This window comes from Amphiprion ocellaris, chromosome 21, assembly GCF_022539595.1.
Source record: "Amphiprion ocellaris isolate individual 3 ecotype Okinawa chromosome 21, ASM2253959v1, whole genome shotgun sequence".
Lineage (NCBI taxonomy): Eukaryota > Metazoa > Chordata > Actinopteri > Pomacentridae > Amphiprion > Amphiprion ocellaris.
The window spans coordinates 6,169,023-6,183,695 of NC_072786.1; the positions used below are offsets into that span (position 1 = coordinate 6,169,023).

Genomic DNA, 14,673 nt, shown 5'->3' on the forward strand with positions numbered 1-14,673 from the left:
TTTCAAAGATGTTGTAAAAACGTGCCATATGATGAAATAATGTAAAGGAGGGCGTGAAAAACACTCCAGAAAGGTTTTCTTTGAAAAAAAAACCATCATGAATTTTGGCGCAAAAAAAACGCCTTACTATACTATGTCGAAAAAAAATGCCATTTTTCAAAGATGTTGTAAAAACGTGCCATATGATGAAATAATGTAAAGGAGGGCGTGAAAAACACTCCAGAAAGGTTTTCTTTGAAAAAAAAACCATCATGAATTTTGGCGCAAAAAAAACGCCTTACTATACTATGTCGAAAAAAAATGCCATTTTTCAAAGATGTTGTAAAAACGTGCCATATGATGAAATAATGTAAAGGAGGGCGTGAAAAACACTCCAGAAAGGTTTTCTTTGAAAAAAAAAACCATCATGAATTTTGGCGCAAAAAAAACGCCTTACTATACTATGTCGAAAAAAAATGCCATTTTTCAAAGATGTTGTAAAAACGTGCCATATGATGAAATAATGTAAAGGAGGGCGTGAAAAACACTCCAGAAAGGTTTTCTTTGAAAAAAAAAACCATCATGAATTTTGGCGCAAAAAAAACGCCTTACTATACTATGTCGAAAAAAAATGCCATTTTTCAAAGATGTTGTAAAAACGTGCCATATGATGAAATAATGTAAAGGAGGGCGTGAAAAACACTCCAGAAAGGTTTTCTTTGACAAAAAAAACCATCATGAATTTTGGCGCAAAAAAAACGCCTTACTATACTATGTCGAAAAAAAAATGCCATTTTTCAAACATGTTGTAAAAACGTGCCATATGATGAAATAATTTTTATCATATTTTGGACGACATACTAAACTACAACGTTTTTGTCAAATTTTGGACGACATACTAAACTATGATGTTTTTGTCATATTTTGGATGACATAGTAAAGTATGACATTTTTGACATATTTTGGACGACATACTAAACTATGACAGTTTTTCCACATTTTGGATGACATACTAAACTATGACATTTTTGTCATATTTTGGATGACATACTAAACTATGACGTGTTTGTCATATTTTGGACGACATACTAAACTATAACATTTTTTCCACATTTTGGACGACATACTAAACTATGGCATTTTTCTCATATTTTGGACAACATACTAAACTCTGACATTTTTTCCACATTTTGGATGACATACTAAACAATGACGTTTTAATGACATTTTGGACAACCTGCAGTATGGGGCCATGAGCAGGAATCGATCCTGTGTATTGTGTTTACGAGTCAGCCTCTCAACCAGTTGAGTTGCCGGGGCACCTTTGTACTACTTGGTGGACGACACATTAAACAATAATTTTCTTTATACACTTTGGACGACATACTAAACTACGTCATTTTTCTGATATTTTGGACGACATACTAAACTACGACATTATTCTCATATTTTGGACGACATGCTAAACTATGAAGTTTTTGTCATATTTTGGACAACATACTAAACTACAATATTTTTTCCACATTTTGGATGACATACTAAACCATGACATTTTAATGACATTTTGGACAACCTGCAGTATCGGCCAGGAGTGGGAGTCGAACCTGTGTATTGCGTTTACGAGTCAACCTCTCAACCAGTTGCGCTACCGGGGAACTTTTGTACCACTCGTTGGATGACACATTAAATTTCGACTTTCTTTATAGCTTTGGACGACATACTAAACTACGACATTTTTGTCATATTTTGGACGACATACTAAAGTATGACATTTTTGTGATATTTTGGACGACATACTAAAGTATGACATTTTTGTGATATTTTGGACAACATACTAAACTATGACGTTTTTGTCCTATTTTGGACGACATACTAAACTATGACATTTTCCTCATGTCTTGGACGACTTACTAAAGTATGACTTTTTTTCATATGTTGGACGACACACTAAACAATGACGTTGTTGTCATATTTTGGACGACAGTAAACTATGACATTTTTGACAGATTTTGGACGACATACTAAACTATGACGTTTTTATCATATTTTGGACAACATACTAAACTATGATGTATTTGTCATATTTTGGACGACATAGTAAAGTATGACATTTTTGACATATTTTGGACGACATACATTTTTGTCAAATTTTGGACGACAATGACATTTTTGTCATATTTTGGACGACATAATAAACTATGACGTTTTTGTCAAATTTTGAACGACATACTAAACTATGACATTTTTTTCATATTTTAGACGGCATACTAAACTATGACGTTTTTGTCATATTTTGGACGACTTACTAAACTATGACTTTTTTTTCACATTTTGGATGACACTAAACAATGACATTTCTGTCATATTTTGGACGACATACTAAACTATGACGTTTTTGACGACATACTAAACTATGAGTTTTTTTTCATATTTTGGACGACATACTAAACTATGACGTTTTTGTCATGTTTTGGACGACATACTTAACTATGACATTTCTGTCATATTTTGGATGACACACTAAACTGACGTTTTTGACGACATACTAAACTATGACGTTTTTTTCATATTTTGGACGACATACTGAACTATGACGTTTTTGTCATGTTTTGGACGACATACTAAACTATGACGTTTTTTTCATATTTTGGACGACATACTGAACTATGACGTTTTTGTCATGTTTTGGACGACATACTAAACCATGACGTTTTTGTCATATTTTGGACAACATACTAAACTATGACATTTTTGTGATATTTATGACGACATACTAAACTATGTCGTATTTGTCATATTTTGGAAGACACACTAAACTATGACATTGTTGTCATGTTTTGGACGACATACTAAACTATGATGTTTTTGTAATGTTTTGGACGACATACTAAACTATGACGTTTTTGTCATTTTTGACGACACTAAACTATGACATTTTTGTCAAATTTTGAATGACACACTAAATTATGACATTTTTGTCATATTTTGGACGACATACTAAACTATGACATTTTTGTCATTTTTGACGACATACTAAACTATGACATTTTTACCACATTTTGGACGACATACTAAACTATGACATTTTTACCACATTTTGGACGACATACTAAACTATGACGTTTTTGTCATATTTTGGAAGACACACTAAACTATGACATTTTTGTCATGTTTTGGACAACATACTAAACTATGATGTTTTTGTAATGTTTTGGACGACATACTAAACTACGACGTTTTTGTCATTTTTGACGACGACATTTTTGTCATTTTTGACGACATACTAAACTATGACATTTTTGTCAAATTTTGATTGACATACTAAACTATGACATTTTTGTCATTTTTGACGACATACTAAACTATGACATTTTTACCACATTTTGGACGACATACTAAACTATGACGTTTTTGTCATGTTTTGGACGACATCCTAAACTATAATGTTTTTGTCATGTTTTGGACGACATACTAAACTATGACGTTTTTGTCATATTTTGGATATCGGAATTTTGTTTCTCCAGTGTTGGCATCGGCTCCAATATTCCAGTATTCTTCAGGTGCTAATAAAAATGTATACTTAGTGTTCTATGAGGTGTGTTAAATGTTTTTTTGAAGACTTAACAGCAAAAAACAGACATCAAAGAAATAAAACTAACTGATTCTGACCTGATAGAGTTGACAGCCAGCTCTTTCAGCGTGCCAAGGTTTGCTTTCAGTCCTCCAATGCCCACAAATGCTTCATAAAAGTCATAGGAGAGGCCTGTGGTGCCGAACAGAGATGGGTCATCAGAGCTGATCACCATCGGGTGGCCCTCAGACATTAGCACAGCTGCAGGGTGGTTCCTCAGATCTGATACCAGCTTCAGCACCTGCAGGTCCAACAAAGCCAGATACTTCATATATTAAGACAGGTTTATTAGTTTCCTCAGTGTTAGTAGGTGATCCTACCTGGTTTGAGATGGGACAAAGCTCCACAGCAACGTTTCTTTTCCTGGAAAGCTCTTTGGCCAGTGGATGGTGAGCCAAAGCGAAGCCGTGTCCAATGCGAGTGGTGTTGAAAAGCAGGGCGTCAAGAATATTTTGATCGACGTTGGAGCCTTCGTCATCTACACACAAAGTTTCGAATGATTTTTAAAACTACTTGAAACATTCTGTTGTAATGTAATGCTGTGTTTTAACCCACCTGTCTCCCCTGCGTGAAAGAAGTATGGCAACGTGACACCAAGTTCAGCCGGAAGAGAAAGAGCCTCTCTGAAGAACCAAAGGGTCCCTCCACTGTCCTCCCGGCCAACCTGCAAACCATGATGCAAGATTATACCTGCTTATAGTTTAAAGCAGGGGTGTCATACATGCGGCCCGTGGGCCAAAAGTGGCCCTCCAGAGGGTCCAATCCGGCCCTCAAAGTGCAAAAATTACAGAGAAGACATTAACTGTAGAAATAAATTTGTAAAACTATAAATTTAAAATTATTTCTACACCATGACAACTTGTTCTGATCATAAAGTAAAATACTAGATTGCTCTCTGTTCTTTTGTCATTTTGTGTCTTGTTTTTTATCTTTTTTTGTCTGGCTTTTATCAATCGTCTCATGTTTTTGTCGTTTTGTTTATCGCTTTTGTCATTTTTATTCTCATTTTTGTCATTTGTCAATTTTTTTGTCACTTTGTAACTTTTTAATATAATTTTCTCTCTTTTTTCGCTTTGTGCTGTTTGTCTCATTTTTTTCATTTTGTTTCTCGTTTTTGAAATATTTTGTCTTGTTTTTGTTGTTTTTTGTCTTTTTTTGTCTGACTTTTGTCGTTTTGTAAGTTGTAATGTGTAAATGATAAACTGAGGCATAATGTTGTTGAGATTGAATTAGTTTTTCTTAAGAAGTTTCAGGTTGTTCATAATGTTTTGTAAAAAGATAAGTCCTTAAATGTGAACTTTTTTGCACTAAAACATTAGGAATTGCGGTTATTTCTAGGTAATTATGGTGTGATTTTACTGGTGTGGCTCACTGGAGATCAAACTGGGCTGAATGTGGCTCCTGAACTAAAGTGAGTTTGACACCCCTGATTTCAAGGGTCATGGGGAGCCAGAGGGTGAAAAGTAGGGTACATCCTGGATAAATCAGTCAATCACAGACTGACATTTAGATACAGACAACCCTTCACGTGAACACATTTGGGCAGTTTAGTGCTACCAATTATCAATTAGTACTGTTGGAAGAAGCCACCAGGGAAAACCCACCCAGGCACCAGGAAAACATTCAAGAGAAAGGTCAGTAAAAATTAAATTAAACCAGAACAACAAGCAAGAGAAATTACTTCCATTAGACAAGAGTCCATTCAAGAGGTTAAATTAGACAGATCACTTCTTACCATGTCAAATCCTGCAACAACATCTGGAAAGTCCTTTCGCAGCTGAATGGCTTCTTTTATAGCTGCTTTGACCTCAGATACAGTCAGAGCCCTGCACAAAGCAGCAACACACACGAAGAACAGCACTCTGTAAGACTCACAAACAAAACACCATACAATTTTACACTAAGATTTACATTGTAGGATGGCTATTTGAGCAAGGCGACTCAAAAATACTGACAACAGGACAAAATACGGAAGAAAAACTGCAACAGCAAACACCACAAGAAGACCCTCACTGATTAAGACACGTGTAAATTGGTAATAGTTGGAGTTATTGGGTGATGTAGCAGAGACTTCTTTGTTAGTTTTGCACTTTTGCATGCTAATATTTGCTAATTAGCACAAAGCAGAGCTGAGGTTGATCGGATTGAATTAACTTTGCTTGTGTACTTGAACTAAACCAAAGACTTCTGATGAAGACACTCTAATGAGAAGTCAAGGATCCTAAAATGTATTTATTACACTTTATTCTGTGGGGAACATGAATGTCTGTAGCAAATTTCAACAGCTGTAACAAACAGCTGTTGAGACATCTCAATCACAAGCATAAAAGTGAATATCAGGTTGGAGATCACTAAAGTCATCAGGCTTCATCATTAGGGGACCGTTAATATCGAGAATTTAAGTAACAGACCTACAGATATTAGTAGTAGTCCCTGGTAAAAATCAGGCTCTAACAGCGCTGCATCAATTCCCATAATACATCTCAAAGCATGAATGCCCACATTTGCCAAACTCTACACCCCCAGGATTCACATTACAGCATCAGGTTGATTTTCTCAGGCTAAAAACTACTTCAGAGCCGCAGAAAACACACGTTGGCTTGGTAGTGCTACACGACTGGCCCTTTAATAAAGTTCTACAGGATGCTACATAACCACAAGATAATATATTGAATTATAGTTGCAAAATTATGTTTAAGAACTGGAACATTGTGATAGATGAAAGAGAGGATGGCAGATGGTCTCCAATTAGCTTCAAAAAGATATCACATTATTTAGTTTCTAAATCAGAAGATTGTTGCACTCAGAGTTATGAAGTGGTCTAAAGAAACTGTACTGAAGTACATTTGTAGGGCATTTGTAGTTGAGTTTTTTTTATTTTGTTCAACTTTATACTTCTGCTCCTCTATATCTCAGAGGCAAATGGTGCATTTCCATATCCCTGCTGTCCAATCAAACTGTGTATCTGAACATTTTGTCATTTTAAATGTTCTTGATGAACTGAAATATTCCATGTTCATTCATAAGTTAAGATCATTCTCCTTTTTTGAGGTATAGAAACGCATGAAAACGCCCCTGGGAATAGCTAGAAACTGTCACAAAGCTGAAAACAGGAATGTTTATCTATCTACAAACATATGATCATCTGGTAGAATGTGCATATTTAAGGAATATACAATATGCATTGCTGTAGAGGTCAAATTAGCGCTAACTTAAACATGTTTGCAGTGAAGTGCAAGATATATAACTGCAATATTAATCAACAAACACGATATACAAAACACTGGCAGGGAACGTTTTACTGCAGAATAACTTTTGCTGCTGTTTCTTTAAGTAATCTTTGCTGCTAATACTTTAACACTTTTTAAACAATTTTTGCATGTAGTGGAGTATTTTTACAGTGTAGTATTGCTACCTTTACTTGCAAAAAAGATCAGAATTCTTCCTTCACTACAGGTCACAGGGGCTATTGTACTGCATCGTGAGTACTTTCACTTCGGATACTTATGGCACTTTTTCACTAGCACCTGCTCGGCTCGATTCAGCTCGAATACGTGCTGATAATGCCGATAATATGACTTCTACCAAGTGCAGGCCACTGATTGGACAGGGAGTGACGATACGCGAGAGCGACTCCTTCATGAAAACCAAACCCGCCATTTTAAGAAAAAGTGGCAACAGTGACGGTGCGCATTGCCTCAATGTCCTCCATTGTTGTGTTGCACACAAATAACGTTAAGAGACTTTCAGGCCTTCCTGCTATGACGACTCCACCCACAATGAGGTGGTACTCAATTATAATAGAAAACGACCTAAACCGAGTCGAGCCGAGTAGGTGCTTGTGGAAAAGCACCTTTAAAGTACAGCTATATTACCTAGTTGGGTTTTGAGTGCAGTACCTTTAGTCGTAATAGAGTATTTTTAGATTATTTATTAGCACTTTTTAAGGTGTTAAATGGGTTTCTTGATACCTTCAAGCCCCTACTGAAGACACACATGTACTCCCTGGCTTTCAATTGTAGCTGATACATGGCATCTGACTCTGTATATTTCCTTAGAGATTATATCTTGTTCTCTATTTTTGATCTGTAAAGCAGTTTGGTCAACCTTGGTTGTCTTTTAAAACTTGCTATACAACTAAAGTTGACTTGACTTTGACTTAAGTATCTTCCATCACTGCAATTATGCAACTTTTTTGTATGTAATTGTACGTTTAAATCAGCAGTTACATACTCAGATCTGTTCCTTGTAACTTCTTTCCAGTATTAAGTATTTGTGTGTAGCATTGTCATTTTCAAAATGCAGCATTAGCAGTTATTCTTATTGGAAAATACATTTTACCTGTGGACAGAAACGATGATTCGGGCTCCAAGAAAGTCCGGATGATCTCCTATAAATCTCTTTGTGACTTCTTGAAACGTTTTCAGAGTCCAGACCTTGTCATGGATTGTTCCATCAAGTTCATACGTCTGCAACAAAGGAAATTGACAGAAACTGACACATATGCACAAGTTTCACTTCTACTGCTACTACTGATGCTTCTACTGACCCTTGAAAGACTGCTCCTTAGTTCCAGATACAGGATGTTGTCATGGTGAAGTTCATCCAGGCCCTTATAGTAGTAGTCCCTCAGCACCGGGGCATGTGTAATTAGTCCTGCAGCTGCAATAAAGGCTTTCTCAAACTTCTCCCACACAACATCTTGGCTTGGATATTCACCGTCTGGATCCTCTGTGAACAGCGTGAGGTGCTGCATCAAACTAAAAAACACCCAAAAGCAAATATTCTGGCTTCAGCTTTCGCTTTACATCTTTACTTGTGTTACGCTCAGCCTAGGGGTCACTGAATGTAACATGAAAATGTCATCCTGTTGAGTCCTCAAGCAGCACACACCACAGATTTTCCCAACGAAATTAATAATTTATTTTCCATTAGCAAATATAAACAAAGGTTGTATTAAACAAAACTAAAAGTATGGCTGAGCAGGAGCCAAAACAATAAACAAAACCACGCTAAACTTCCTGAAAACAAGGGAAACGAACGAAACAAAAGGTAGCAGCTCGATCCCTTCTCTTACAAATAAACTTGGTTTGTTAAACAAAGAACTAATGAATGGATGGACTGTGCTGCTGGGTGCTAGTTGGGACTCCGCGCAGGATGACTCGCCCATCTGGTCCCCTCTCTCGCTGACCCCAAGAAGCGGCATCATCTTTCCGCGACAGGTAGCAAATCCTGGCAGTGGTGCAGCGCAGCCCTATTTACATATTGGATTGGCTAAATACAAAGGACACACAGAGCGCAGGAAAAAAAAACAACCTCATACGACAGCAGTCGTAACACTTGACAAGTATACGGGAGGTTTACGTGTTATGGAAACCTGTTATCGAAGGCCGCAGGGTCTCCTACTTTGGCTCTCAAGGTCTGGAGCAGCTGCCAGTAGAAGCAGTCCCACCGTGGGAAGGGCTGGCGGTCTGAGAACAGGAAGCGGACCGAGTTGTCCCAGGTGAAGCAGATGTAGCAGTGAGGTCTGTAGGTGACGTTTTTCACCAGCCACTCAGCGCTGACCAGAGACGAGCTGTGGATGTGGAGGGCTGCACCTGTAACCAAGACAACAGGACATAACCTCAGAGTCGGACCGATGCTCTGAACCTAGATGCTGACAGAAAACACAAGGACATTTTTAGTTAGCGACTGCTGCCTCTCATAAATGACATATTTTTAATGTCTTTGTAATTATATTATGGTTCTTTATAGTGATTTTGCGTGACTCTGAGGTAGTTTTGCATGTTTTGGTAGTGTTTTTGTGTCTGCTGCATGTGTGTTTAGTTGTCTGTTTGTAGTCATTTTTCACATCTTTGTAGTATCTTTTCATCTTTCGGTCATTTTACATAGTCTGTGTTATTCATGTGTTGTACCTTGTATTCATTTTGTGCTTTTCTTTGGAGGGTATTACTGTTTATATGCATTTTATTGTGTCAGAAAGCAACGTTTTTGTTCTTGAAGGCTTTTCACCTCTCATCCAGTTGGCTTCTTTACAGTGTTTATGGTGATCAAACTGTCTGGGAGATCTCAAGACTGCCTTCTAAGTACCTGTTAAGTGCATCTCTGTTAGGAGACTGGTATTCTAGTTCAAAATATTTAGCTTCCCTCATTCCTCCTAAACCAGCAGGCTTCACTTAGTGATGCGTAAAAGTCATTCAGTTTAAGGGAGCTCTTCTTTAAGACTGAGTCACTTTGAAGATCGATCAGTTCCAACTGCAACTCCTGAGGTGTTGTTTCTGAGTCTTGTGACAAGGTGACATGACACCAGCTGACGTGACTTGTCAATTTTTTCAAAATCAGAGAACCAACGGCAGAATTCTCCGTGTAGGTCGTCCAGTGATTCCTTATATTTCTTCACGTCAAGAGGCCTCTGTCAGCGTTGCCAGTGTAGGGAAATGAGCGAAGGATTTTTTTGACATTTGTCTTGAGAATAAAGTCAGTTTGGCTTTGAAGGTTGTCACATTTGTGTACATTTCGTGCACAAATTGATCTTTCCCTTGCAGCTTCACTTTCAGTCCATTCATGTGCGTCAGTATGTCCACAGCAAAAGCAAAATCACAGAGCCAGTCTCTGTCGCGCAGCTCAGGAAAATCATCAGTTTTCCTGATTAACTCCAAAAATGAGCTTATCTTGCCTTTGAGCTCCCACACTCGCTGACATACTTTCCCCAAACTTAACCAGCAGACATGAGAGTGGTAAAGCAAGTCCTGGTGATCAGCATCAGTTTCTTCAAGAAACTTAATGAACTGACAATGCTGAAGCCCTCTCGCTCGTATTAAGTTAACGAGTTTTACGACTGGCTTCATGACATGATCAAGATGCAAAACAGACTTACAGAGCGCTTCCTGATGGATTATGCAGTGAAGGAAAATCACATCCAGCTCAAGGTTTTCCTCCTTCACTTTATCCTGGATTCTTTTCAGCAGCCCGACGTTTTTTCCTGTCAAGTTTCGCGATCCGTCCTTGGTGACATTGGCGAGTTTACACCAAGGCAACTTCAGCCTCTCGATGATATAGATATGATATTTAGAGTATATGACATATAGTAAGAACCCAACCCATATACACAGAGAAGTGCATTTATACAGGACCCATGTTGATTAATTACATATTACAACCCTGTGAGGATAAAATAAGTACATATATACGAGGCACGCAGAAATGAAATATTTATCACCTATTGTTAACCTAATTGCAGTGTCCTGCGTGATAAACTAATTTTTTCAAATTTGTTTTTGCTCTCTGGACACAGGAGACCTGCTGTCTCTACCATGCATTCTTTCAAAAGCTTCCCTTTGGAGAAAGGCTAGCTAGCCTTTGCTATTTTGAATGCTAGCAAATAACTTGCCTTCGTGCTTGACTCTTGAATCGTAGTTAGTGGAAGAAAGTATTTTGCTGAGTGTGTAAACTGGCTGCTAACCTCTGAGCCGTAGCTGTCCGTTCTGTGCTAACTGGTTGCTAGCATAGTTAGCATGCTTCGTGGAAAAGTGTCGGCTGATATTGTATTCTTTAAAAACCGCAACGGTGTCATTGCAAATAAGACATACAGCCTTTGAACGGACTTTAGCGAAAAAATATTTAGTAGTCCACTCCTTCTGAAACACTCACTGTCGACTTTTCTTTCCTTTGATCCACTCCTTGTTACAGCAGATCAATGCAGTTGCAAAGTAGAAGAAGAGAGAATAAACCAACAAAAGTCACTTGTGTCTGGAGTGCGCCATCTAGTGGGGTCAACAGAAACGCCAGGTTCTGCAGGAGAAGGCCAAATGAATGTGGTCTTTACTGTAATTTCGTCAATTCTAATATTGACCAAATTATTTCGCGGGCCGGATTGAAAAGCCCAAAGGGCCGTATCAATAAACTCAACAATAAACTGGACTGGTCACACAATACAGAGGTTCTGTACAAGAAGGACCAAAGTCGTCTCCACCTGCTGAGGAGACTGAGGTCCTTTGGAGTGTGCAGGACTCTGCTCAGGACATTTTATGACTCTGTGGTAGCGTCTGCTGTCTTCTATGCAGTGGTCTGCTGGGGAGCAGGGAGCACTGAAAGGGACAGAAAGAGACTAAACAGAAGGTCAGGAGGAGGTTCTGTCCTGGACTGTTCCCTGGACTCCATAGAGGAGGTGGGTGAGAGGAGGATGTTGGCAAAGCTCACATCCATCATGGACAATCCCTCTCACCCACTGCATGACACTGTGGGGTCTTTAAGCAGCTCCTTCAGCAGCAGACTGAGACATCCACCCTGCAAGAAGGAGCGCTATCACAGGTCCTTCATCCCATCTGCTATAAGACTTTACAACATCAGCATCACTGGCTGATGTTAACATAAACGGCTCATATCATTACCACCCCAAACCATAAAATTTGCACAGACATTCTTGCACTGCTACATCTTTGCACTTTTTAAACTTATTTTTTAAAGCCACTTTATACTGCATTGTCTTACAGTGTCAATACTGTACTATTTCATCCTCATTTCTCATCCCTTAACATATTGTAAATATTATTACTACTGTTCTATTATTATTTTATTTCTATTACTACGTCTATTGCTACATAAGCTGCTGTAACAATGTGAATTTCCCCTGGCGTGGGGAGAAATAAAGGACTTATCTTATCTTATCTTATCTTATCTTATGTGGTCCTGGGGCCGTAGTTTGCCCATGCCTGCTTTAGATGCAGTTGGACTGCTGAGTCTTGTCCTCAGTAGCTGGTTCTGTTGTGTTGCTCTCTGCACTTGTTTTTTAGCCTTCCTGGTACTATTGGTCTGCGCACTCCTCACTGCAATGGGCTGCATCTGCTGCCTTGTGTTTGGTTGTTTAATCCTTGGCCTGACAAACTTCTGTCTAGTATTGCTGGACCTATGACACCACTGATTGGGTACTTATAATGCAGTCTTGAGGTCTCTCCCCAGACATTTTCACCACCATGAACACCTTGAGTCTTCCCTCACCTGGCAGTGTCATAACAATTCACAACTCTAAGCATGTGAGAGACAATATACACACCTTGTCCTTCAATGCTTTTTACTATATTGTAGATTAATACTGAAGATTAACATTTTTTTGTTTACAACATAATTCCATATGTATTCTTCTATAGTTTGGATGTCTTCAGTATTAATCTACAATGTAGAAAATAATGAAATAAAAACAGATGAATGAGAAGGTGTGTCCAAACTTTTGACTGGCAGTGTACATCTGGGACTTTCGATCAGGCAGTTAGAACTGAGGAAACTTTTCAATGAGAGGCTTAAAAACATCTTCAAGAACCAAACAGAGAGGTCAAATTGCTTTCTATCTCAACTACCTCTTATCCCCTTATTTAACTGATTTGGTGTTAGTCTCTAAATTTATATTTAATGTTCCACGTTTTGTCATTCTAATGTATTCATGAGTATTTGATCAGTTTGAAATGCGCTATATAAACAAAGTTTGAGGGGTTTTTCTTTTATAGACATGCATTTCATTGAAGTATTACTGTATATTTGCGTCTTTGTAGTTGTTCTATGTCTGTCTGAATCTTGTCAAACTGTACTGGAACAACAGATGCAAACCAACATTCAAAGTCATAGATACTGTATATGTACATACTGTGTAAAGCAGCCAGTGCAGTAAATCATCCATGATTGCATAATCACCTTTTGGCATCTTCTGCAGCAGTTTGAAGACTGAGCTCGTCTGGATGAGAGGCTTTGCTTTGAAGAAGTGGATGGCAGGAGGGAACTGAGCAGCAGACATCTCCTGCTCCTTTAACTGATGGAGGTAAGAGTCCAGCTTCTGCTCGGCCGCTGTCAGAATCACTCGGCCTCCCGTCTGTCTGGACACCTCCTGTCGTATCAACGAGTCCCTCTGAGTGGGGTCGGGCATCCCGTCGGTCACAAACCACAGAAGGGGCACATAGATGAGCCAAGTCTGGCAGAGTGAGATCAGCATGTCCTTGTGTGCCACAAGAGGGAGATGTTTTCCTACTAAAACATGATGTTCTCGCCCTCACGAAGTCTCAACTGCTGGATTTGGTGCTGTAAAGACAGAAACACAGGATGACAGTCATGAGACAATGATATTTAACGCTCCTGTTGTCCTCATTTATGGGCACCAAAAAATATTGTTCCCTTGTCTGAAAAAAAATCCAAAAATTCAGCAAAAAAAATTCCCAAGTTTATAAAAATTTGCAACATCTTCAGGAAGAAAATTCAAAATTTTCCTTAAAAGTTTCCCTTAAAAATTTTATTTTAAAAAAAAAATCCCCAAATTTGGCAAGAAATAAAAATAAATAAATAAATAGCAAATATTTTTAAAAAATGAATAAAAATCTTCCAAAAAATCCTAAAAATATTTAAAGTGATTCTGTATATATCAGTAAAAATTCTAATATTTTCTTCAAGAACATTCATTTAAAAAATCAATCAAAATCCAGCGAGATTTTGGTTGATTTTTTTTCTGAATGTTCTTAGAGACATTTTTTAAAAACATTTTTTTCCCACCAAAAAAAATGTTCAAAAATTTCCCAAAAATGTTGAAAATGTGGAAGTTTTCACTGTGAAAATAGTCTTTTCCCCACGTTTTCAATTTGACCCGCAGGACGACACAAGGGGTAAGTCAGACGGCTTAGAAGACAAGTCAGTGTAGTTTTAATGGCTTAGTGGATAAATAGATTTAAGAAACTGAACGTACAGCTCAGCTTGTATTACAATCCTAACTCCATTCACGAGGCCGACCATGACTGCATGGAGTCAAAATTATCAGAGAAAAGAAGAAGAAAGTAACACAAATTTTTAAAAAAATCTTAAAGTAGCTGCTTTAAATTACAAAATACTTACAAGCTAGCAGGAGCTTCTCAGTCCTGTGTCCCAACTCAGCCTGTTGTCCGAAAGACACTCTGCTTCGCTCTGGCATGTCAGCAAAATGCTCGGCGCAACTGGATAATTGGAGCATTTTTGTCTGACTAATGCCATGTGATAAACTAATGAACGAAGCATGAATGTCCGGTCTGGCAGGAGAAATTTTTAAAAAACGT

The 14,673-nt window shown here is 38.1% G+C and overlaps 1 protein-coding gene across 1 annotated transcript in view; it reads right to left on the reverse strand.

Moving 5' to 3' along the window:
* The window catches only part of ada2b (adenosine deaminase 2b), a 17,712-nt gene extending 3,144 nt beyond the window's left edge, over positions 1–14,568 (reverse strand). Inside the window, exons 1-9 of the mRNA XM_055006540.1 lie at positions 14,477–14,568; positions 13,295–13,675; positions 8,988–9,207; positions 8,160–8,370; positions 7,952–8,079; positions 5,346–5,436; positions 4,166–4,274; positions 3,931–4,088; positions 3,649–3,851 (exon numbers count right to left, since the gene is read on the reverse strand). Of these exons, the coding sequence (XP_054862515.1) occupies positions 3,649–3,851; positions 3,931–4,088; positions 4,166–4,274; positions 5,346–5,436; positions 7,952–8,079; positions 8,160–8,370; positions 8,988–9,207; positions 13,295–13,589 (1,415 nt within the window). The 5' untranslated portion in view covers positions 13,590–13,675; positions 14,477–14,568. The remainder of the gene's footprint in view (positions 1–3,648; positions 3,852–3,930; positions 4,089–4,165; positions 4,275–5,345; positions 5,437–7,951; positions 8,080–8,159; positions 8,371–8,987; positions 9,208–13,294; positions 13,676–14,476) is intronic.
* Between the last annotated feature and the right edge of the window lie 105 nt (positions 14,569–14,673).